We start from the raw sequence: 25,026 nt of genomic DNA, 5'->3' as shown, positions 1-25,026 counted from the left end.
ATACCCGTTGTCCACATTTTTGAGCAAGAGGACCTAATACTTGACACCTAAATCCATACCCAGAAGGCACATAAATTAAAATAACCTGACTTGAAGAGAAGCTGAGCATCCTGTCCATGAAAGCTGCAGATACCCAGGATGGACACATGTCAGGTCACTAATTCATATGCCAGACATGGGTTGAGGTGCCTCAGATATCCTGGCCAACTTCAAACCAGCTGGCCGCAGCACAGACAACGGGAGTTCGTACAGAGCAGGTCTGGCTTTTGCAGGCAGCATGGGAGCAATTTAAGGGTTGCACCTTTCATGTAGGGCATGCCTACTACACACAATGAAATGAGGACCGTCGCTACAGTCAAACAGCACACAGTGCAAAAATCCTGGGGAACAGGCAAGCAAAAGAGCATGCTGACCACACGCCCTTGCAGGGTAGTGTCCTGGGAATTGTATTCCTCTGCTGTCGTGCTCAAGCATCACATTTGTCCTGAAGATTTTGGCTGAGAGAATAAATAGCATAAAATCTCCCGGGGGTTTTTGAGGCTTCTGTTTGAGTGAAAGAGCAAGAAACACACTCTGGAGGTTATGACTAGAATAAGCCCTTTCCAAAGCCACCTTCAGAGAGGGCAGGTTTAACAGACTGAAGAGCCAAGGGTACCCTCCCCACTGATTTGTCTTGCAGTTTCGCAATTTCTCTCCTTGCCAGTGTGAGGACTGATGCAGGACAACAGTGCTGAGGACAGTTTGCCAGTACTCTGCTTAACACGTACACCAGCAGCTGGGACGTGTTGTTTCTTCCTAGAGGACGTAGTGAGCCTGGATTTCCCCATATTGCCCTGAACTCCTTTTTCCTGTGCCAAAGAGCAGCTTTGGACTCCATCTCAGACATCAGTGACTCCTAATGGCACCAGAAATTTCCAGTAGCTCAGGAACTGAAACAAAGCTTAAGTAGGGATTTACTCTTTTTCACCCTTGGACTAAAGATCATAAATGACTTTTTCATGCATTAGAATACTCATTAGTCCACCTCAGGCAGAGGCCAAGATCTGCTGTTGTGAAATCATGATGTAATAAAAGCTAACGAGGTCTGTATAGAGTTTAACCCAATTTGCAATCAGCTAAGACTAAAAAAAAAGGCTGCACCGTTTTTCTTGTATAATTCCAGTTCAGTTCACTCCCGAAGGACCTGTCTGGGTCTTGACCTCACCTCTCTCATTCCTCAAACTGAGTCTTCATCCAGAAACTGTGCTTTAGAGAGACTTGTTGCAGCTCGTAGCAGCTACCACATTATAGCCCTGCTCCGGCACTGCTCCTGCCGGTGGGAGTTCTGCCACCAGTTCTGGTGAGCTCAGGTTTGAGTCCCCTCCGGATTATTCTATTTTTAAAATAATCTTTTCTTACAAGATTGATTGTGAGAATGGATTTTAAATTGAGTTACATAAAGCAAATTTAACACTTAAGCAAAGATTAACCAAATTTTATTCCTCTTTTATGTTGTGGTTCATGGTCTGCATTAGAAAAGCAAACACATTATGCTCATGATTTGCTATCACAAAGGACCTAGCCCAAACTTTGGATGAGAGCAAATTCGGAGCTAGCTGTGAACTTGGTGGCTTGGGCACATCTCCAGAACAAATTGCAAAGCTCTCTACCTCTGAACAGATGCATCAAGGTGGTCTGGAGACCTGCCTAGGGTCTCTTCCCTGGAGCATCGGTTCCCACACCACATAACAATCAGTCAGCAGACAGCAAGGAATACAAGCCCTGGACATATGGTACACGCGCTCCTTCGTTACCGACTCGTGCATGTCTTCCCCTAGCAAATATGCAGGTCAAGCCCTCTTCACCCTCCAACTGAGATTCTCACCATAGAGTAAACTAATGAGAGCTGAGAATCCACCTTGACTTGCATGGGATTGGTACATCCTCGGGGGCTCTCAGGTTTCTCTCCACTGGCGCTGCCTGCCCATGGAAAGACGTCCGAGGGGCTGTGTTGGCCGGGGGTGATTGTCTTCATTTCCATCTCCAGTTCTGCTTCAAGCTCTGCCTCCTCTTTAGCCTCCTTGTTGCTCTCCTCCAAGTGCTTCATGAGCACGGCGATCACCACGTTCACCAGGACAAACTGGGCCGTCAGCACGAAGGAGACGAAGTAGATGGGTGAAATGACAGTGTTGTAACAGGTTGACTCCTGGTCACAGTCTCGCAGCGTGTCCTGGAAACAGGGGGGAAACGATGAAGTGATGTGAAGAGGTTCCAGCATGGACCTCGGTCTGCCAGCTGGTCATCTGGTTGCGATGGGTTCTCCCTTCATGCAGAAAACTGAGAAGACTGGGCAAAATCCATGTCTAGAATGGCAAAATACTTGTCAGTAAGACCTTATGTTTTCTGTTAGTCAGCACAAGCAAGCTCAGAGGAAATAGTCCTTGGTGTGTGTGACAACAGACATCGACACCCTGCTGCTCCGAAAGGAAAGGCTGTTTTACCAGGTTAGAAAACAAATACATAAGAGTGTGGCAGACAGATCCAGGGCAAAGCAGGGTGCAGCTACAACCCACCAGCTGTCCCACAGCAGCTGGGCTCGCAGAGAGAGTCTTTCCTCAAGTTCTCACCCTGTCATTAAGAGTTTGGCCCCCTTACACTCACCACAGGCTACAAATGGACAGAGAAGTTATTTCTTCGGCCTAGCTAGCACCCTGTGTGTTCATAGACCAGATTTCTTCACAATAGCATGCCTTTATTGCTGTCCCCTAAGAGAGACTCTCTTTCAGAAACCCAGGTTTTCTCAGAAAAAAAAAACACAACCCACAACAAAGTAATACCAACAACAGTAATAGCAACTGGAGGCTTAAGGAAAAAATAAAACCAATGCATATTGCTGAGCTGAACTTGTCCTACTTGAGAGATGAGTCCCTTTATTTTTTTCCCCTCTTTTTAAGTTGCTCTCTCAGGGTAAAAAAGGAAATATTTGGAGCATGCCAGGAGCCTGCAACCATAGGCACTGCATTGCTGGGAGGAGGGAACAGAAATGTTAGAGACTTTGCCCGGTGCATGGATTAAGAGGTCAGCTCACGGCAGGACGTCAGTGTCCTGGCTGAGCATCGTTACCACTCTGGAGCAGAGTGGAGAGATTCTAATTAAGCAACTATAGGCAATACTCATTTTCCATGGGTCTCTTACCTTCATTATCCCATTCCAGTTGTCTCCTGTGGATACTCGGAAGAGAGTGAGAAAGGCCATCCCAAAGTTTCTGAAGGTGGCGTGCCGTCCCAGCCCCTCGCAGGGGTGCGTGTCGTCACACTCTGCGGGACCAAGCACAGCCGTGAGACCCCCGCTCGCACACCGCTCCCACCCCTTCCACCGGCACGGGAAGACTCACCGAGGTCTCCAAACAGCTCCACCCCAAGAGCTGCAAATATGAAAAACAACAACATGAAGAGAAGACCCAGATTCCCCACCTGGAAAGAGAAAAAGAAATGGGGGGGGAAAAAAAACACACAAAAAAAAGAACATTCATTGATTTTTTTTGTTCCAGACCTGTTTCTTGCTGTATTCTTTAATCCAAAACTTAAATTGCTTCAGGGGAAAAATGACCTCAATGTGAGGACTGTATCTCAGACTGTGCTTCGGAGGGGAAATGGGATTCTCTAATGACAGTAAAGATAAAATGATTAGCATTCCTCTGCAGTAGGAAATTAGCTCTGGGCCTGAGGAGATCTAGTTTGATACGGCAGTGGGTTACCTGCGGCAGCGCTTGCATCACGGTGTCCAAGAGGGCTCTCATCCCTACAGCCATCTTCAGCAACTTCAACACTGTGGAAAACACGTTTGTAATATGGTAACGGCAGCGTTAGCACAGGGGCACAAACTCAGTCCCACTCCCAGGAGCCACAGGTTATAGGAAGAGAAATGTGAAATCACGTCAAGTGTTCGCCATTAGCTGCTATAGTCCCTCGCCTTTGACATCGCTCCTGGGTGACTGGATACTATTAAAGCCCCGTGAATAGCAGCATCACCTATCCTTAGACTTGGAGGAAGCGTTACCGTTCTGCCTGGCTTTTCCTTTCCCCACTTTACCTGTGTTGGACCCATCTCCTTTTTCCTCTGGTTGTCGTGAGCAGTTACTTTCCCACTTCCATAGGCTACCCACTCTCATACACGATTCGCTGAGGAACTGATTTACACATCTCTTCCAGAAGGCTGCATTTCCAATTGGAAACCGCATGTATTTTTAATTCTGAAATGGATCCAATGCACAGGAAAACCACTTTTCCCCCCACCCTTGAGACACAGCAGCATTTCATTTCCCCTCCCGTTCCTTCTTTGCTTAGGTGAGGGCTGCAATCAGAGCAATTATGCCTCAGAGCACATTGCCCTTCAGGAGGGCCTGGGAGCACTTTATGAAGGCCCTGAGCACTCACATTTTACATCTTCATCATTTGGCCCTGAGACCTCCCTGTTCTGAAAGATCAGGCCCTGAAGAAGCTGGCTTCCCAACTCGGGCACGTGTCGCTACAAGTCTGAGGGGACAGATGGATGCAAAGTGACAAGACATGCTTTGTCACCATGTGGTGAGATGTAAAGTCCCACGGGAAATTACATTTATTAGATGCTTGTCTTTTAAAGCCAACGTACTCGAGCTTGTGTTCTTTAATCCCCATGAGAGATGACTTTGATTTGACTAGCATATTTTTTCCAGGTACATCTCTGGGAGTTACAGCCACAGCTATTTCTCCTTTATTTCTTAGCTCTAAGCTCCCCTCTTAAGATAGAAACACATGGTCAGTTGGCTCAGCTTTTTGGCTCCTTGCAAGTATTTTCCCCCATTGTTCTTTTATTTTTTTGCAGCCTATTGATGCCAGAACTATGCACATCATGTTGGGGATGTGCCCCAGAACCATTTCCCAGTGCTTAATTCTCTCCTGGAGGGGACCTTGCACCTCAAACACAAGTCAATTCTGCTTTATTCGTCTCACCTCGAGCAATCCTGAGAACCCTCATGATTCGGATAATAGTGGGGTTAATCGGTAGTGAAGCGTTCACCTCGATCTCTTCCAAAGTGATGCCCATGATAGACAGGAGCACAATTGCCAGATCTAATTGGTTCCATCTGGAGACAATACAAAATGAAGCTTAACATTTACTAAGAAGCTGGCAAGGGAAGGTAGCTTGTTTCACACGAATTCCAGTCATTTCAATGGTTCTAGCACTCAAATGAATCTGCAGCATTTTTCTGAGGGTATTATACAAAAGCAGTTATGTTATGAAATCATTATAACTAATGCATCTCATTAGAAAATCAGCCAGTTCCAAAGATATTCTTGACTGAAGGGAAACAGAAACAAAAGCTGGGCAGTTTTCTACCCAGAGGCTGCAGACCTCAGGGGAGACACTGCAGTATCTGTCCGGCCACTTCTAGACACGACACTCGTGGACTTCAGTGTGAGATCTGCCCTAGAAAGAACTGGACCCTGCATCCAGTCCTTGCAACAAAAATCACACTGGGCAAAGGAAAGACGCCAAGGATTCATGACGGGTCAGAGAGAGGCGTAATCCCAGCGCAGACACCCAAAACGTGGGGAGAGGGCTGGAGCCATCCCCTGGCTGCTGAAGGGCTCATGTCAAGTCCTGCTTAGCACCAGCACTCTTGATATTAACATTGAAAGAGGCAAAAATGTGAGGAGAAAGATTCACCAAGGACATAAAATCCATATTTGTGAGGTAAGAGAGTGAAAATCTAGAAAAAGAAGCAATTTCATCTGCTGCTCTGCATCTGCATAAAAAGAGGTCCAGTTTCTCTTTCATTTCCACTCAGGACCAGATTCTCTCTCTTGGCATAAATTTTGTCACTTCACCAGGTCCTCTTGATTATATGGACACACAACCGGTGTGAGAAGAGGACCAGCCGCTCGGTGTGAGACTCGCTCCTATTTTGTCCACTCCCAAGGGCCAAAGTGGTGCAATCACAGTCCTTGACATGCACAATCCTTTCTCCAACTCATATCCCAAGGCTCCACCTAACCAGGTTTCAATCAGTCACACCAAAAAGCATTCAAACGTGTCAGACTGACATCACAGGGAAGAGCAGCAGGGTCCAGGACACTGAATTTGGGCAGCTGTCTCCAGAAACCTGCTGCGGTCCCCGTGGTCAAGGTGGAGCTTTTGTTACCTGTCTTGGAAGAAGCGACGAAACCCAAAGGCGATAAGCTTGAAAACAGACTCCAGGACAAAGATAACGGTGAAGATGTAATTGCAAATCTTCAGGGCTTCATCAAGAACCTGGGACATGGACACAGGACCGAGGTTAGAGGGCTTTGCTGCCTGCAAACCTGCCCTCCTCTTCTTTCACCAGTTACTTATTTCCAAACTACAGACAAAAGGCTCCAACCATCATCTGTCTCCGATGACAAACGTCCCAGGGAAAAGTCCCAGGACTTTAGGGAGTGCACAGGCTGCATTTCTGCCTGGCCCCAACCCAGATGATACAAATCCCAGGAGGGGCTGACACAAACCCAAGGCACAACTCAAACGCCACGGCAGTGACACAGCCCCAGCTGGGATCGCTTGAGTGAGTGGTAAGAGCTGCTGCATTTGCAGGTGTCAGCAGTGCAAAACCCCTCGTGCTCTTAGCAGAAAGTTGAATTTCATCCCACTTGCTCGTTTGTGCACTGCTGCAAGAGCCGTGGGCTGGCCGGGACTGTGAAGCGCTGGCCAAATGGCTTCTTTGTGACAGCCTGTCATTTACTCCTCACCTTGAGCTTTTGGCAAGGAGCAGGGGAGAGGGATGGCATGCCAGCAGGAGCGAGCGCCTCGGGTTTTCCTCTGCCCACCCTTCCTTCTGCAAGTGTCACAGCCTGGCCATTAACTACAGGTGCCTCCTGGCTGGGACAACTCCTGCACAATCAGGCATTAAGCCACATCAGACATTATTTCATCCCAAAAGTCCTGCCTGTGAAGGTGCACTGCAGTAGCAGCATCCTGCACGGCCTCTTAAGTAATGTCCATCAAATGGGATGGTAATTACTGTGTCCAGAACACTGTTAGGGAACGTGGGAGATGGCAACAGAGTGCTCTCAGACCAAAAATAAGGCTTGCTGACCCCTGTGTGGGAGAAATTATAGTAGAGGGAATTTAAGCCACACGCTCTGCCTTCATGCTACAGTTTAGCTTCAGGCATCCACGGACAAAAACCACCTCACCTGCCCAAGAAGTACAAGTCCAGCCACCAAAGGAAGTTGGGGCTCCGAACGAGCCTCCCTGTCATACTGTAGGGGACACGGGCTCTGCCAGCAAACGAGCATATTTATTTAGCAGGTTTTGCCCAGTAGCTCTTTGCTTGAACCACCTCTACACACACGGCAGCCCCTCCTCTAAGTAGGGAGGGCAGCCACAGCATCTCTGGCTGGGATCCCATCCACGGGGCATCCTGGGGTATGCCACCACCAACCCCTTTCAGCACCAATGTGCTGAGAAATCGTTAGTTTGGATATAAAGCTCTCTAGTACGTTTAGCCTTTTAAATATCTGCAAGATCCCGGCCATCAGTCACCCAGACCAGAGCGATTTTGGGGCCCTGATGAAGCAAGACTCTCAAGCGTGCGCATGGCTCTAACGGTGCTGTCATCTCGGCACAGCCCAAGCTTGGAGTTATTACCCAGATGCTGCATACCAGAGGCTTAGAGACAAAATGTGATTTTCCTAAAGAAAATTAAAAACAAAAGCCTGCCCAACATTTTTATAATACAAGAGAAAATGTAGCTGCAAGACGACTGCGGTAAGACGCGCGCCCTAGAGCGATTCCAATAGAGGCTCCTTGGCCAACAACCTTTTTCATCACCAAATGACAATCACGCAATGAGCCTTCCAGGGTATTTAAAGGTGACCTGAACAGAAAAAAATAAATTGGGCTCGTGCCCTTTCACAGTTGGCTCCTTTATGATAGGCTGGAGGATATTTTTCCCCTCGCTTGCATGTCTTAGTTGTTTGGGTTTTTTTACATTAAGTATTCAAGTCCTGTCTAGTCTTAAAGAATATTTCCTCCTATTGTGTGTTATATTTATTCATTCTGCAAGTGGCTAATAAAAATAAGTTCAAGTTATATGGCAAAGGCAGCTATTTCCATTTCATTCTTACGCACAAGAGACTTGACATCCCAGGACAGGTTGTTTTTATTTTCAGAGTATGACAAAGACCCAGGAACTTAGCGCACTAATATATTAAAATGTATTTTAAAGATCAGCATGGAATCCAGTGCCTGTGAAAATTGGGCCCTATGGGACATTGGGGATTTAGAAGAAACTGTGCAAAAAGAAACATTTCACAAATTCTACTATTTTTTTTTTCCTTTTCCTCCCTTTTTTTGGTGGAAAACCTAAGTCAAACAGAAGATTTCAATGACGATCTCATCCAGCAAACCAAACAAACCTGCTCCCATCCTCATTTTCAAAGCAGTCCATTTGCGTTTAATTTGAAGGAAAAGTTGCAACAGGATCCAGGTACAAAAAGCCATAGTTTGAGCTGGAAGCCAGATGCAGGATGGGTACACGCGCTCCATGGGGCAAAGGGACAACTCAGGCAGGGTGAATGGGGGCCCCGAGGTCTAACAGCGAAACTGGCCTTAACTCTGCCCATCAGAACATCCCACCACGGCTCCGCATGTACCCCCACCGCTTTTCCCCCCCTCTGTCCCAGTACCTTTGGCTGCTGGTAGTGCTCCATGGCCATGGTGATTACGTTGAGGCCGATCACTCCAGTGATGAACAAATCCAGGTAGTGGCTGGTGCACATCTGGTGGATCAGGAGGCGGAAGCGGGAGTAATCCGAATAGTAGGGCTTACACTGTGCTTCTGCAGCGGGGAGGAGGAGAGCGGAGAGGCACGTCAAGTCATTTCTCTGCGTCTTTCTGAAGTCAATGCACCCTCACTTTCCGACTCCAAAGATGATAAATTCTAGACCCATTACAGCAACATGCTGTCTTTTTTTTTTTTTCTTTTTTCTTGCTGGCATGTTCCCATTTTTAATACACAGCAGGGCTCCCGTCATCTTACATCCATTAACCATCTTCAGTAGGACATGCGCTGTACTCAGCCTTATGGCATCAGGGACAAGGTGAGCTGGGACTATTGTGCTGCTAAAGAATGTTTTCCCTGTAGGGAAACTTAAATTAAATTTAAATTAAAACAACAATTTTTGTTTCTGCTGATCTTAAAAACCCCCAAAGTATCTGAAAGCCCAGTTAGCGGTCAGATATTGGGGACAGATTTTGTTAACAATGGCTTAAAAACACAGGCCATTGAGTTAGTGGTGGTCTTCGAAAGAGAAGTAATTCAGTCACATTATGTTCTTTGCAATAAACTGTAGAGAGAACAAAATTCAACACTTTGGCTGTCAGAGCCCTGAAAAATGGTCCATAAAAATACCAAGAAAAACTGATCAGTCAGCCTTAGCGATTAGAAAACAATGATCCACTATTTACACAAGATTATCAAAATACAGATTTCACTGTTCAACTCATTCCCGTGTTCGGCTGCCTCAGGGATGACACATGCTCTTTAGACCCCGAGTGTTTCTAGAGATAAACTCATTTAACTCACCTAATCTCTAATGAGGAAATGCCAAGGCTGAGTATATAATTCAGTACAATTTTCAAGGAGGCATTATAATGCAGATTGAAGTAGAAAGGACTGTCTTGAATATGTCAGAGTATAACATTACTCTCATAATTAGATGATCAACTAGTTATGAAAACTATTGAGCTGTTAAGAATTACATGACTTGATATTTAGTGCTGTTGAGCAAATGTACAGTTTGATACATTATTCCAAGCAAAAAAGTTGGGCAGAATGAAGCCACGAAGCACAGGTTTGGATTGCCCTCAGGGAAAACTAATTTTAGAAGATTAAATTTTGCCTGGAAATAGAATTCACTTTGTCAATAGGCAATGACATTGCAATCAGACCCATAGATTTAATGGTTTCCTGTGCTCCCTGCTTCATAACAGGATCCTGAAAAAGCAGAGCAGTTTTGTTTTTGCCATAGAGACAGACCTTTCCCTTACAGCCCAGGGACCAGAGAGACAAATCACTCAGCAGTTTTATTCTGTAGGGTTTTGGAATGCCCAAAATTCCACTTCAGTGTCACCAAATGAAAGGCAGTATTAATATTCACTTTCTGATCTGCAGTGTGCTTTAGGTGATCGCTACCTGAGTGCTAAAGCACGATATTGATGAAAAGGTCTATATAATGAATTTTCATGCTCAATCTATTGAGTGCTTACAAAAAAGCAGACTGGTAGCTGCTGACTCACTCATAAGACTTTGTCAGATATCTCAGAATCTGCATAAATCTCCATAACGTCAAGATATCTCGATCACATTATGCTAAATTATGAGTAGCAAATTAACTAAAATGTTTGAATACAATTAGGTTAGGAATAGGACCTATTTTTATGAACCAACTTATCATCTCAGAAAGAAACACCATCGTAATTGGATCACTTACTTCTTCTACATTTATGTATAATTCACATTCAAAAAGAAAAATGTCAATGTTTCTGCCTTTTCTTGCAGTGGATTTACTTATGAATAATTACACTGGAATTCAAATTTTTCTTAGCTTTGATTGACAGGTAATTCCAAATCCTACAGAATAGCACCGACGCCGTTAGAATAGAGAGAGAGGATTTCGAGAGAGGTTGTAAAATATCTCCTGTGCAGGGCTCCTGCACCTGGATTAGCCAGTGCACGACCTTATAAGCAGGGTTGCTAGTTGTTCCTATACCTGCCCAGGCCCTCCGCCTTTGCACCCCCCTCTCCCAAACCCCAAAGCTCCTTTTCACCTTTCCCAGCACATTCCCCCACAACCAAACATCTCTGGCTGCTGCTTGCGCAGATGCGCTTGCAGCCTTAGAAAATTACCATTAGTAACCATTTCATCCTTCCTTGTTAACTTTCTTAAGAGGGGATTTGTCAACCCTGTTTATGAATCGTGCCACCACTCGCTCTCACCGGTCGCCGCATGCCGGCCATGCGTATTAGTGCAAGACAGATATTACCGTGAGATGAACCACACGCAAGCTGGCATGCTGTCCGAGGACTACAGCTACTGTGTCTAGGTGGGCAGGGAACTTTCTGAACACATAAACCATGTTCTTGCTATTGTATAAACACCATTTATTGACCCCGACCTGCGCAGTTCTGCAGAGAAGTTGGGTGATGCTCATGTATAATCATCCAGGTGCAAAGCCCGTGCCCCCTATCACACAGTATCGTCTCTAATTATTGCAGTAAAGATCTAAACAATACCAACATCTTGGGAAATACAGACATCTGTTAAACTCCGGGTGGTGAACTTCACAACTAACACAACACCACATTACTGTACTGTTACAATACACTGTGTCAAGAACAACAAGAGCTCTGGGTTAGTCTCGGTTATTACTGGAAAGGTTAACTTGGCTTCCCGGCACACATGGCGTTAAAGGAAAGAGGAGGAGAGCAAATAACAAAAGAACTGGCAGAATGAGAATGCGAGAAGATGGGGAGATACAGCAAAAGCCCACTACGAGGCACCGGGCTGGTAAACAGGGTGTAAATCAAGCTGCTTCACCATGGCTGGAGGCCAGGAGTGGGGGAGAGGGAGAAGTGGCTCAAATTTAGATATTGTTACACTGGAGAAAATCAGCTCACACAGTGGGTCCCGAGCAATCTCCTCCTAACCCAGGTAGGAAGGAGATTGGGCAGCTGGTTGAGAGCTGGTTTGGGAGAGTCCCACCTGCCCGCTCATCCTGGGCCATGGTGGTCTAAGGGGACTGCGCCAGCAAGGGGAGCGGGTGCCTGGCGGGGGGTGGGGCAGTCTGTTTTAATTTATCGTTTTTATGGGCTCTCAACTTGTTGTCCAAGCAGATATTCTGTGCTTCTCTTGGCATCATCCTGCAGGATTATAATTGGTCCCCTTGACAAGGGCTGGGAGGCAGAGCACGGCAGCCCCAGGCAGCTCCAACCTCCGTCCTGGTGTAGCCAAACTCATCGCCGTCCTCTCCTGCCCCTTTGGACAGGCAGGGACCATTGCTGTTGCAGGGTAAACGTTTCCCATTCCTAAGCCTGCTCCAACTTCTCCCTTCGTCTTCAGCGACCACAGCCCGGGTTTGGGACATTAAGCCCCGTGCCGCTGTTGGTCTGAGAGCTCCAGGACGTGACCTGCAAAATGGCAGCAGTGACCAGCAAAGCAGCGCTGGAGGCACCACTGGCTTTACCAGGCAGTGCCGCTGGAGCTCCCCGCACGGCCCAGGGCTCGGCCGGTCCCTGCCAGCATCGCGGGAGATGGGGCCGGGGCCGTTCTCTTCCCATCAACTGCATTTCCTTTGGGGGGGAATCAGGCTGGGCATGTGGCTCTGAAATATCTCCGAATAGCGGCCGCCTCCCAATATAGCCCTGTCAAGAGAGAAATTGCCACTTTCCCCGAGGTGGCTTTCGAGGCGGAGGTGCGTGGGCACAGGAAATTGGAATTCACGACAGTGGGACTATTCCATTACTGTCTCCTCCAGCTTCTTCCTTCTCCTATAATAAGGGAATTAACTACTTTGCAGGTCTGAGTATATCAGGAGGACAGCGGCAAACCAGTGAGCAATGAGCCCGTGACGCAGCTGGATTTACAAACTGTATCAAGAATATTTTGAAGTTAAAAAGTAGTTTGCACTGAAGGAACTTTTTTTTTTTAATTTAAACACAGCATTTTACTTGGCTTTTATTGTACTGAATGGATTTATTAAAAAAAGAAAAAGCAAAATGGAAAATGATAAATTATTTCCACTGAGAAGATTCCAGTTGTGATAGAATGTAGACTCCAAAAAAAAAAGGAAAAATAAAATTATAATATCTCACTAAGCACCAGGCAGCAGCACACACACGCACACAATACTCCATCTTATCTTCACAGAAAGAGAAAAGAAGCCCTCTGTAAGTGCAGAGTTTGGGGTCACAACTCCAGATTTCTCATTGAACTCCAGGAGGTTTGTCTGCAGCACCTGGGACTGATTCCCTAATATCCCCAACAGTCAGGTTCAGAAATAAAACCTTTCTATTCCCTCACACCAGTGCCTGAAGAGCAGCACGGCACATTCACTACCACTAGATCCAAAGAAGAGACAACAAAAGGAAACACAAAGCACAGACCTGACAATTGCACACATTTAAAGGCAAACTCTAAGAGTCTTTCTGAGCCTGCGTGGGGTAACGGAGGGGTTTGGAATGAGTTCAATGCCTTAAAACAAAATAAAATAAGACAGCCTTGATGTAGCTCTGTAGGATCAGGAGAGGAGTCACAACCAAATAAAAAGAAGAAAAAATAAACAGACCCCCCCCAACCCAGTGACAACACCCCCCTCGTGCTGCCCCTGTTTCGCAGGAGAGGACAGGAGGCCAACCAAGAAGAGCAAGAATGAAGGTAAAGAAATAAAAATACCAGGAAAGGCAATGGGAAGGAGATTCGGGATTTATTAAAGCATGTTGTGATAACTTCCAACAAGGCCTTAGAAATATAAGGTAAGAACCTTGGCCTCCCTGAGTTATCCTCCGCACAGAAAGCCAATAGCCCTCACCTTGCAACTTATTTAATCAAAACTCCCTGCAATATGTGAGAGATGGATGGAGCCCTGCTCCCATCCTAAGCAGAGGGAGCTTGTTCACAGGTGAGAGTTTTAATGGTACAATTTTCCTAGCATATTATTTTTGTCGAAAATTACAGCTATATTTGTTTCTATGTTGGTGTCTCTTTAATTATTCAGGCTAATATTCTTAAGTTATGAATTAAACAAAATGCTTGCCAGATCAAAGCTTCTCCTAAAGATAAAAAGAGCAAGGGACAGATTTGCAGCCCTGAGCACCATCCTGGTGAGGGGGGACGGGAAGGGGAGATGTGAGCGAGCCCTGGTCGGGGTGGCCAGGTCAAACCCCCAGCAGTGCTCAGCCCAGCTGCTCCATCCCCACCAGCCCCCGAAGGCTTTGAGGTGGCATCTTTATTTCTCTTAATTCACACAATGCCTCATGGATCGAGCAACTCAATCAATACAAAGAATTTACAAGCTGGGCAGCACAACGGCTAAACCCCATGTCCACGCTGAGGGCTGATCTCTCCATTAAAGCACTGAAGCTCTTCACTATCCTGAATTTTACCCTGCTGAAAAAATCCTGTGCCTCCCTGAAGCGCAGCGTTCATGGAGCAATGAGCAGGCTGGAGAAATAACGAAATAACCTCCCCAAGTGAGACTGCCTGCCTTCCAGAAACACTCCTGCAAATTATTCAGTGACTCCTAAGCTGGTGGCTGGAAAGCTAGAATAAACAATAAAGGACCCATTTCACAGTCCAGTCATTATTCTCTAAGAAAAAAAAAAAAAAGAAAAGGAGAAAAAAAAAGCCATGAAAAGTCTGACAGTGTCTTAATGAAAACCAGAAAAAAAAAATACCAAAGAACATAACATGATCAAGGGGTAAATTAAGGGTTTGCAAGTGTCAGTCCTGAGCCAGGTCTGCAGACCCGCAGTTCAGAATGATATGCGTGTGCCATGAAGTAAGCAAACGAGCTTTGCACCACACACACGGTTTAGTGGGATGCCTCACAGCAGCGGTGGCCAGCCGTTAGTGACACAGCACTGCCATTCAAGTGGGACGAGACGTGCCGACTTCCCAGTACCTTGCACTGCACTGGCTGAGCTCTCCATTAATACATCATCCAGCATTAGATCTAAAAGAATGAAATGGCATTAATCACCTGGCAGGACACACAGCAAGACTTCCCTTCCCCTTCAGAGGTCCCTGTGGCTCTCAGGCTCTCCATTGCCTCTACCGGGAATGTTTCCTTGCGGGATCCTCTCCTTGTGCCTCATGGAGGGTGGGGTGAGGTACGCGGGCTCATCATGAAAAAGGAAGGGCTCTTGTGCCTCTCCCACATACACAGGTGGAAGCCCAAGAGATCCCAGAACCCCCTCGCTTGACCATGATGAAGGAGAAGACACTTCTGAGGGACAGACTTTGTACATATCCTGCTGGGCGAGCGCACCTTACAGTGACCACTCCTGCATCTGCCTACATCTCACCGAGCTGGCATCTCACGTGCTTTTCTGGTTTTCAGATGTCCGATTGGGTAAATGCATTTGAAGAGTCTACAATCAAAAATGAGTGTGCAACCAGTTAGATGTCTATGTCTGTCTATGTCTGACATCCACAGGTTGGTTTGGGCATCTGGGCACACTCAGGAAGCCCAGCTGAAAGGAACCCCCATGCAGTTGCTGGCATAATCATAGTCTTGGTATAATCTGCAAGTTCCCACCATGCAGAATGAAGCTAAGCAATGACATCTGTTGCCTCCGAGGGCAAAGCTGGACACGGTCAATTAAAACCAACGTTTCACTGAATGTGAATTGGGAAAACTGTTCTGAAGCGATTTGGAGGGCTTCATACTTTGCTCTTGAAAGGTTTTTATGGCGATTGAATACTCAGCAATATTTGATCCTCAGTAAAATGGCTGTTTATTGCCTCTTTAATTAGGCATTTCATAGGACTGAATGAATAACTACATCTCCAAGGATGGTTTGTGATTCCTTCCCGCTGGGAAATTGCCCAGACTTACGTCTTTTCTTCATCTAGCTCCTCTAGCATTATAAATAAGGGCATTAATAATAACTAAACATCTATTTTTCTTCTACACAAATGACTGCTTTCCAAAATGGCAACTTTAAATAGGGATCTTTCTATCCAGCCTTTAAAAACATTTTCTAACTCATCAGTCTGAAACTGTGTTTGGGAACTCGGACTGACCAAAAGAGCTTTCTAGGCATGTCCTTGATGTGAAAAACAAACCCCAATTCTTTCCATCTGTATCCCACTTAACTGAGAACAGTCTAACGTGTCCTCCACCGCTCTTGAGGGAAGCCTCCATCTTTCCACTGACCATCGAGGAAGCCAGGCTCTCGGCATAAACCAAAGTTTGATGTCCAGAGGCTGGTGTGATACATCCTAGTGGTTACAAAACCTGTGAAGCTCATGGGACTCAAAGATGTGACCAAAGGAAAGTGGTGGGTAAATGCTGAACTGAGAGAGGCTGAGACATCATTGCAGTACGTGGTTGCATAATTAAGCCTGTCACAGCTATTAAACACCGCTTAGACTATTAAAAAAAAATAAAACAGACTTAATATTACCAGTTTTCAGAACACGCGCCTGTTCAGACAGCCTCTTAAACAGTACTGAAGTCTGTCAAAGATAGAGGAGAGATGTGAAAGGGGACACAGAGAGAGCAGCAGGCAGACTGACGAGGGAGGGAAAGCGTGAGGCCATGGACACAAAGGGCAACGGAGAAAGTTCAGTCAGAAGAGAGAGCATGCGAGAAGAAGAGTACCTCCGACCTGTGGCCTCTGGCTGACGTTTTTTACTTATTCATCCAAATTAAAAGAAAAAAAGACTAAAAGACAAATGTCAGGTTGGAGACTTTTGGCAGAGTGGAGGTCTAGCCTCCTTTCACCTGTAAAGCCTTCTCTAGGCAGGGCTGCAAGCTTGTATATCCAGTTTGGTTCAATTTGCATCAGTGGTATTTTATCTAGTCAGTTACTCTCCTCAACTGCTTTTTTTTTTTCTAATCTGTATTTCTCAAGCAAATGCATTGATATGTTTCTCTAAGGAGTTTTTAAGCATTACTAGAGTGAGATGGCTCCATTATTTTATTACACTCTTGAATAGCAGTGGTGCTACTGTGCCAATAAATAAACCTGCTTGATAAATGGGACAGGTAACATCACTGTGGCATTACAAGGCTGTAATAAACCAAATAGTGAATCCAGTTATCAGCAACAGTGCTCATGACTCAGAAGATTTATGGTGCCATCCGGCACTGCTGATCTTTGCAGTTGTCACTATTTGTGTAACACTGAGCTCTGCTATCCAAGAAGCTCCAGCTCCTGATTATTATTGTATTTTAATTTAAATAACCTCCAATGGAAAGGTCATTGCAAATCATGCAGCCATTAAAAAGGCTTCCATGGCTCCTTGCTCAGCCTAAAACGACACTATTTCCTTCATGCAAATTTTATAGCTGGACATGCTTTTGGGAGAAGAATGATCACCAGACGCGAGGCAGGGAGGGGAGGGAGGAGGGGATCATGAGGAAGGTCAAGCAGGACTCAGAAAGATGTGGAAAGACTACCGACCAGCCATCTGTTTCTCCTTACTCCTTCTCTTTTTCTCCAGCCGGCGAAGCCTCTTCTCCTCCCGCCTCTTGGCTTCTTCCTCCTCCTGGTGCTGCCGACACTTGTGGAAATTCTCCACCACCACCCCCACGAACATGTTGAGGACAAAGAAGGCCACGATCAGCAGGAAGGAAATGAAGTAAAGGAGCATCCACGGGTTGTAGTTCATGACTGGCTGCAAAGTGGAGGAAGGCAAATGTCAACTGAGCCTCAGAAAAAAAAATGGGAGCAAATTGATACAGCTGCCCCACCCACAAAACCCGTGGGTGCCCCTTTCAGGCAGCTCAGTGTGCTCTGCTCTTCCTGAAAGTTAGAGCCCTCCGAGACATTTTAATTGAACACTCCCAAAACACAAAGCATGTTGAGGACAGAAGAACCACCTCTGTTCTGCCAACAGCAGGACAGCAGCATCCTTTGCAGCTATTGTAAGTCCCTTACTGAAAACCCATACCTACACAAAGCACTTCTTTTCTCCTGAAACGTCCAAATTGCCTAACAAGTCAAACCATTCTTTGATAGGTGTGGTTCTCCTAATGCTAGTTACACCAATCGTGTTGCAAAGTCTGTATGGAAAAGGCTAGGTCTAAATCCAGACTTTTCACTTGACTCCTTGACACGCCTCAGGACTCGGCTTAAATGGCTCCCTCGATCCCAACCCCATAACCCCGTTTGACTGTGGAAGCCAACAGCACTTTGCAAAGCAATAGCTGAAACATGCGACCTTTGACAACTCATTCCTTACAGCTCTGCTAGAGCACCTACCTGCTGGTCAACTCCCACAGCATCTAAGCCATCGTACATGATATCCACCCACCCATCCTTGGAGGCCAGAACAAAGAGAGACATCAGGGCCTAGAAATACATGGGAAAAAAAAGTTAGACATAGTTGCACTAAAGCTCTTTTACCTGTAACATTTTACTCCTCTTTGTCCTTTCCTGTCTGGGGATTATCATTACCTGTCTGATAATGGGACACTGATGCCCAGGGTTTCTTCTGGCAGCAAAAACCTATCAATGTCAGTGCCCAGTTCAGCAGTGAGCACTAATTCAGAAACCACAAAGCCGAACACAAAAGCAGCTTCATTTCCACCCTCCAGGTCTCTACTGCTCCTGACTAATTAGTCCTTACCATGCTGCTAAAATAAGGCTGTGTTGCAGAGATGGTTGAAAGTGTCCAGCTCTATTAGACAAGCCCTTCTGCAAGATATATTTGGTTTGTTATGTAGCAGTGAAGCAATTAAGTACTCTACGAAGCCACATGTGCTTGTTCTGTTCCGAAAAGGAGTGTATGCCTGCTTGGAAACACTACCTTTGGGATTTACAGAGACAGAATGCTGTGTATGTGAACTGAATATCTACTGTGACTGGTAGTGCCCTGTAAGAAAATCCCATGGGATAATAATGCACAGGTTTTAAGTCAAGGAGGCAAAGGAGCAAAGAAGCAGATTACCATTCTATTAATACCTGGCCGAGATTATCAAAATTATACTTGTGCCGGACCCATTTGTAGCTTGCTTCTGTACAATCCGATTTATTTGTGATGTTTCTGGTGTCCTCCCCCTGGCAGACAAAAAACTTGCCTTTGAAAAGCTGCAAAACACGCAAAGAAGAGAGGAACTGTAAAGGTTCGGTCCGCAGGATTTCTCTGCAGATGATGGGCATTTCTCCTGGGGTATTCCGCACTGCCCACGCTGACTGGAGAAGTTAAGTGAAATGGCCTCATTCGTGCTGGTTATTAAGTGCGAGCAGCCTGTATAATATGCACCTAATGAGCAAATGCATGATTTCACGTCGTTTAGGACACCCACCTCATGCATTAGGTTGTCTGGTTCAGTGATCTGAGACTAGCCTAAAGGCCTTTGCTTCTGGGTCGCCAGCTCAAGTGTAGCCCCAACTAATGGCCCAGACCAGCTAATGGCTTCTTACCACACGTGGAATGACTCCGGCGACTCTCAGCCCAGTTAACGATGCTGGTTTCAAGAGTCACCGACAAATTAAGTGTAACGAGGGCCCTCTGTCAGCAGAGAAAAGGTGGCACTGAAGAGGCACAGTGATGGACTAAGCTCTGCTCTTACAGGTCACAAGGGGACACGTCAGAGAGGAGCTGAGCTGCTGCGAGTGACGTTGGGCTCTTGCTGAATCAAGACTGCTGTCAGTCCAGCTCCAGCCCCTCACCCTGAATGCTGCTCTCCAGCTGTCACTAAGCTCTGCAGTCTGTGCAGCCGTCTCTGAAATTATTCCTTGTGCAGAGCTTAAGGAGTCAAGCCCGTCTGGTGCTAGGTACCTGATCCCGAGCTTATTTCCCTTGGTGTAAACCAGGAGAGACACAACTCCTGGGGAGTCAACTCCTGATTTACACCTGCACGAGGAACACGAGCCTCCACGTGCTTAATTCTAGACCTGGTGCTTCCCGTGCACAGAACAGAGAGTGGCAGGGGATGATTACTGCTTCAGACAGGGTGATTGATGTTGGCAGGATGGATGGTATCAGAGCCTGGGAGACATCCAACAAATCTGGTTTTATTTGCTGACAGAAGCTATTGACATTACTGTTTTTGGGGAAAATGGCAACCTGCTCTCCAGGCTCCTTAAAACACCACTGGGTATACAGAGAAAAGACACTGATGGTTTTTGATCTGTTGTTCTAGACAAATATCAGTAAAAATAAGAGTGAACAAGATAAACCCACGCATTACTCCATGGGTTTCCTTCAGAAATCAACAGCAGAAGGATGTTCTCTAGGCATGCAAAATTAATCACCACTCAACGCAGTCATAAAACTTCTGGAGGTAGGAAGAGAAGTATTCCCTGATCTTTCCATGGAGAAACACTATCCGTGGGTAAGGCAGGCTGGGGAGATACAGCCTTCACAGAGAAAAGTTTTAATTAAGCAGGAAGGTAAACGACTGGTTTTAATATATTGTCTACAAATATAACTTCTCCAGGAGCTGGACTGTAATGCCACTCAGGTGGGAGCAGTAACACAGCTACTAATGGGCTTTGGAAATACAAAGCCCAATTTGCAAAAATGCTCATCCCTGTCAGTGCTTCAGATTTTAGCACTTCCGAAAGTGAAAGACCCGGTGTTTCCTACTGTACTTGTTTTTTCTATTTCTTGTGTCTTATTAATGACTATTCACGCGTGGGCAAGCTCTACAACAAAAACAGTCTTGCTAAGAGTAAATACCGTTCAAATTGTGGACCTCAGGGTTTTAACAGCATTAAAAACCTCTGGTTTGATCCCCAGTTTATATTTACCTGGGAAAACCAACTGTAACTTTGGGAGATCATCTTTGTATAGAAAATAGCTAAGGCTCTCGTCTTACACCTAATTAGACATAAATATTAACCGAGAATTTTGCATCCTGAATACAGGATCAGTCTTGCTTGTATCTACCACTTAAGCACATCAATAGTCATGACAGTTTAACGTCAGACTGCAAGTCACTAGGGAAAGCAATCACAATTAGCCGGGAGGAAATTCAAAGAGCATACTGCAAGTTTTGTTGTTTGGCATAAATTTTCCTGTGTCTGAGTTTTATATTGTTTTACGGGACATGCTTAGTTTTATGAGTCTGTTTAGTATAATGGATGGATGTTGTTGTACTGTAATGCTAAGCCAATCTAGCTGCTGAGATGGTTATGGATGGCATGATTTTCTTCTCTGTTTATTTTCAATGCTGTATTTATTATTTAAACAGTATATTAGTATAAAATATTATATAAGACACCTTTCCAAAACAGAGCCAAACAGAGCTGCTTTCCAAAGCTGGCTGTGACAGATCAGAAAAACTTCAGAAAGAAATAAGTGTTATGTCAGAATATTTATATGAAACAATCTTTTCTTCTCAGGTAATGAGAACCCAATTGCATTGGAAACTGTCACTTTCCCCCCAGGTTCCTGCACTCCTGCAAGGACTGAGGATATTGTCAGCAGAGCTGGCAGGAAGCAGACTCAGAAATCTCTATTTCAGTTACACAGGCTGTCAGAATCTGAATGAATCTCCAGGTCAAGGTCTCTCTGGACTTTACAAACCAACAATTTCAGCTTTGAGAGTTTCTATTTCCCCATTGATTTATACCTAGAAGAAAGGTGGAGGGGAGATGTCCCCATGTTATCTCCCAAATGGAACAGGAATGGGATTTAACAGTTTCCCTGAGCAGAGTTTTTCTGGTGGTACATGTCATGCCTCAGGCCTGACCCTTCTGTGGTGTGGCCAGGGGAAGAAAGTGGAGAAAGTGGTGAGGGGACTCACCTGAACTCCCAGGATCCCAAAGATTATGAAAAAGGCACAGCAGATGACCACGATGTTCCCAATGGGCTTCAGGGATGACATGAGAGTCTCCACCACCAGCTTCAGTCCTTGGGCTCGACTAATGACTCTGTGGGGGCAAGTAAGCACAAAAGCTATGTTAGTCCTGTTCTTGCCCTGTGATAGAAGATGTGGAGAAAACAGCATTAGGGAATTTTTTAGAACGGCAAATAACTCAAAAATCATGATGGAAGAAGCAATTCTGGAAGATTGACTTGTGAGATTGTGGAGGTGTTTGAGGCAAAGGGGTTTTAATCTAACCCACTACTTATTCTTGATCTGTTTGCTGATCAGCATCTTCTAGTTACCATTCACTATAATATATTCAAGCCTTGGCATTTTCCTTTTCCTGTCATTTGGTCCAAAGAGTTCTCTAGGTTTCCAGCCTTGATCACACCTTCCCTGGGATCCAGCCTCTTGATTTGGGCCATCCACAAACACACACCTCTTTGCAGTCCTGGACAGGCTACAGGCATAAAGATGTATATACACCCCTCAGTACCATCAGTGCCCCTGCTTTATACCCGCTCTATAACCTCAGATGCTGAACCAGTGGTGTCCTCTAAGTGAAACTTCACCAGCAGGACCTTGGGCATCTAACCTTATTTCTGTAGCTCCTCTCTGTCTGGTACCGCACAAAATTTCATAACTGAGAATTAGATCATATGAGAAGATTGGGGAAGAATAATGTGGACATCATGACTGAAGCAGGTAAAAAAAAAAAGGAGAAACTGTACTATACTCTCAAGGACAACACTACAATGAAAGGAAAAGGCTTGTGTGATTTAGGGAAGCCATCTCACCATGCTGGGCAAGATGGATGAGGTATTCAGGCTCACAGACCTGAAGGTGGAGAGCTGGGGAGCCGAGCAAGGCATCTGAAGAGGTTGCATGCCTCCCTCCTCTTGGTGCCAACTGGAATTAAGCATTTCACTATCCTTGTAAATCAATTTGTACTGATGCCACAGAAACTGCGCTTTCCCAAGGCAGAAAGAGCTGTCTGCTGTGTAAGTTGGGGGGAGGGAAGTGCCTGTGCACTTCTGGGTACCGGCTGGTAACTCCTTTGAACACTTGGCATTCAAAAGTGCCACAAACTGCCCCACCTTCTTGTTTCTGCCTGGTTCTCTCCTTTGCCATGAGAGCCCTCTCACTGCCTCTCCCGTTTCACCCCAACTCTGGCTGCACCATCTGAAGCAGAGCTTGGAGTTTTGTTGCCTGGAGAGAATCCAAGTTCTTCTCCTCTCTCCGCCGCCCCGGGCTGTGGTGCTCCCAGCAGAGGTCCCCATGGACACATCCACATGCCCAACATGCATGGCCGTAGCTGGGACCTCAGCCAAACCTGCACCAACCCTCTCCTGCCCCAGAGCAGACAGGTTTAGCAAACTGCAAAGCTCAGTGCACAGGCACCAAGTCTTTCAAAAACTGTTGGCTTTAAACAGTATCCTGAAAATCTAAAAATTATTTCCCTTTTTTCTGGTTAAATATTTACTCGAAATGCCAAGGGTAACTCATCAATTATCATTTTTAAAAAGAAACAGACAGTGGTATTTTTATCCACTCCTTTACCAGTGAAACACAAAAGGCAGATGCTGCTGTGAGATGCACCAAGGGACAGTGTGGACCCCATGCAGCCGTGGCAGCATGGAGACTGGTTGGTGTGGGCTGCCAAAACTGCCCATGTGAATTACCCCAGGCTGAGGTGCTCGCTGGGGCAGCTATGCTGCTGCCGCCACGTTGTACCTGTGCCGAGGCCAAGAGCCAAGCCGAGGCCAGCCAGCAGAGGAGGCTGGACAGCAGGTTAGTGTGCTCGGCTCAATGAGCTGGTTAATCCAGCCTAACGGGCAGCATCCACAGGGCAAAGGCTCTGCCCACTCCACCTGAGCACACAAAACAAGCATTGGGACGGGCAGTCTAAGGCTGAATTGCTCTTACGGATCCTCAGATGGTCCAAAGACCTCACCATCCCTCACATATTACCCTCACACAGTCCTGCGCGAAATACAACTGCCAAACTACAGATGGGAAACTGAGGCCTGGGAGGACCAGAAGCAATGTTCTCAGAAGTATGCAGGCACCTCATTTCCAATGATTTCAATAGAAATTAGGTACTTTGGTGCCTGTAGGGATCCTGACTTAGGTATTCTGCCCAGTGTCACACAGGATGGAACCGAAATCAGGTCTTCTAAATAGAACTTACTGGAGCATCCTTAAATTTTGGGGAACAAGGAAGAAATTTAGTCTCCGGAGTCTAAAATTGATAATATTCTCCAACACTTATTAAGAAAGTCTATTCTTGAAATAATAAAGTGATTTCCCTTGTGAGATACTATTTGGCATCCAGCAGAGAGAGAAAATAGGAGGTTACTCATCTGACTTTACAAAGTCATGTGCGTTGAGAAAAAAAGGGCTGAGAAACTGCAGCATTTGGCTGCTCTCAGAGTTTTGATCAACCAGGGAATTCCTCGAATGAGAATGCATGAGGGCAAAGGCTGCCACTAGTTTAGCTCCGTGCCAATGCTGTTTCCAGCCCTACAGGGAGAGAAGACTTTGAAAAGATTTTGAAAAATAATAGTTCTTACTAATGAAAACCTTCAGACCTTGGAGCTGCCTCAGACTAAGGGCCTGATCCAACATGAAGGCAAGTCCGTGCAAAGACTCTTGCTGCTCTCTGAGAGTCTGATAACACTCTAAGAAGTGCCAACGAAATCCTCAGCATTTCCAGCTTATTAGTGTCACCTCCAATATGTCAACATACAGCACCCCCGTGCCTCATCAATATTGCCCAAGGTCCTGCCGATATCAGGTTGTAAACTCATGTTATCTGACCCACCATTCCTGCAATTTATTGCTGAAGGATGCAGCTGATTTGGAGCCCTCCAGGCATGCCAGAGCTGTAGACTCGCCGAGGTTGCATTCAGGACAATTCCAGTCTGCATTAGGCATATGACAAATGGGGAAATTGAAATGAGACTTTTTTGGTTTTCTTTTCAATGTGAAGAAATGTTAATCCCTTGAGTTCCTCCTGGTTCTGCTGGTCTCAGCCTTCCCAGACCCCTGGTGTGAAACACTCCAAACCCACTGCCAGCCTCACCCCAGCTGGATCACATTTACTAACGTTAACTCTGCTAGTCTGATCAGAGCTCCCATAAGAAGGAGCACTTACATGAAGTAGCAGATCAACATTAATGAAGACCTTCCTCCACAGATTAAAAAAAAATTAGCAAAGGTGATAATATGATAGATAGAAGAGAGTCTATGAAATGGCTATTTCATCCTGCAATGGTATGAAAAGTGAATAATTTATCCCTCTGCTTTGGAAGTCAAAGCCCAGGCTCTGTAGAGAGTAAAACAGTACTGAAGTTCATCCACATTAATTCTGAATACATTTTCAATTTTGATTTCTCTTGTATCTTAAGCTACAACACTTGATCCCAACAACAGCAGGTTGAACACATTAGGAAGGAATGTTATTGTATAAGCAAT

At 45.7% G+C, this 25,026-nt stretch overlaps 1 protein-coding gene across 1 annotated transcript in view; it reads right to left on the bottom strand.

Moving 5' to 3' along the window:
* The window catches only part of CACNA1G (calcium voltage-gated channel subunit alpha1 G), a 146,132-nt gene that overhangs the window by 14,419 nt on the left and 106,687 nt on the right, over positions 1-25,026 (bottom strand). The window contains exons 24-35 of the mRNA XM_068413461.1: positions 21,487-21,613; positions 18,695-18,820; positions 17,993-18,082; positions 17,192-17,405; positions 14,683-14,733; positions 8,688-8,839; positions 6,164-6,273; positions 4,971-5,104; positions 3,737-3,807; positions 3,374-3,452; positions 3,175-3,296; positions 1,865-2,209 (exon numbers count right to left, since the gene is read on the bottom strand). Of these exons, the coding sequence (XP_068269562.1) occupies positions 1,865-2,209; positions 3,175-3,296; positions 3,374-3,452; positions 3,737-3,807; positions 4,971-5,104; positions 6,164-6,273; positions 8,688-8,839; positions 14,683-14,733; positions 17,192-17,405; positions 17,993-18,082; positions 18,695-18,820; positions 21,487-21,613 (1,621 nt within the window). The remainder of the gene's footprint in view (positions 1-1,864; positions 2,210-3,174; positions 3,297-3,373; positions 3,453-3,736; positions 3,808-4,970; positions 5,105-6,163; positions 6,274-8,687; positions 8,840-14,682; positions 14,734-17,191; positions 17,406-17,992; positions 18,083-18,694; positions 18,821-21,486; positions 21,614-25,026) is intronic.

Source organism: Nyctibius grandis, chromosome 15 (genome assembly GCF_013368605.1).
Source record: "Nyctibius grandis isolate bNycGra1 chromosome 15, bNycGra1.pri, whole genome shotgun sequence".
In the NCBI taxonomy this organism is placed as follows: Eukaryota; Metazoa; Chordata; class Aves; order Nyctibiiformes; family Nyctibiidae; genus Nyctibius; species Nyctibius grandis.
The sequence above is the reverse complement of the archived record's forward strand: the minus strand, read 5'-3'. Positions and strand labels throughout refer to the sequence as shown.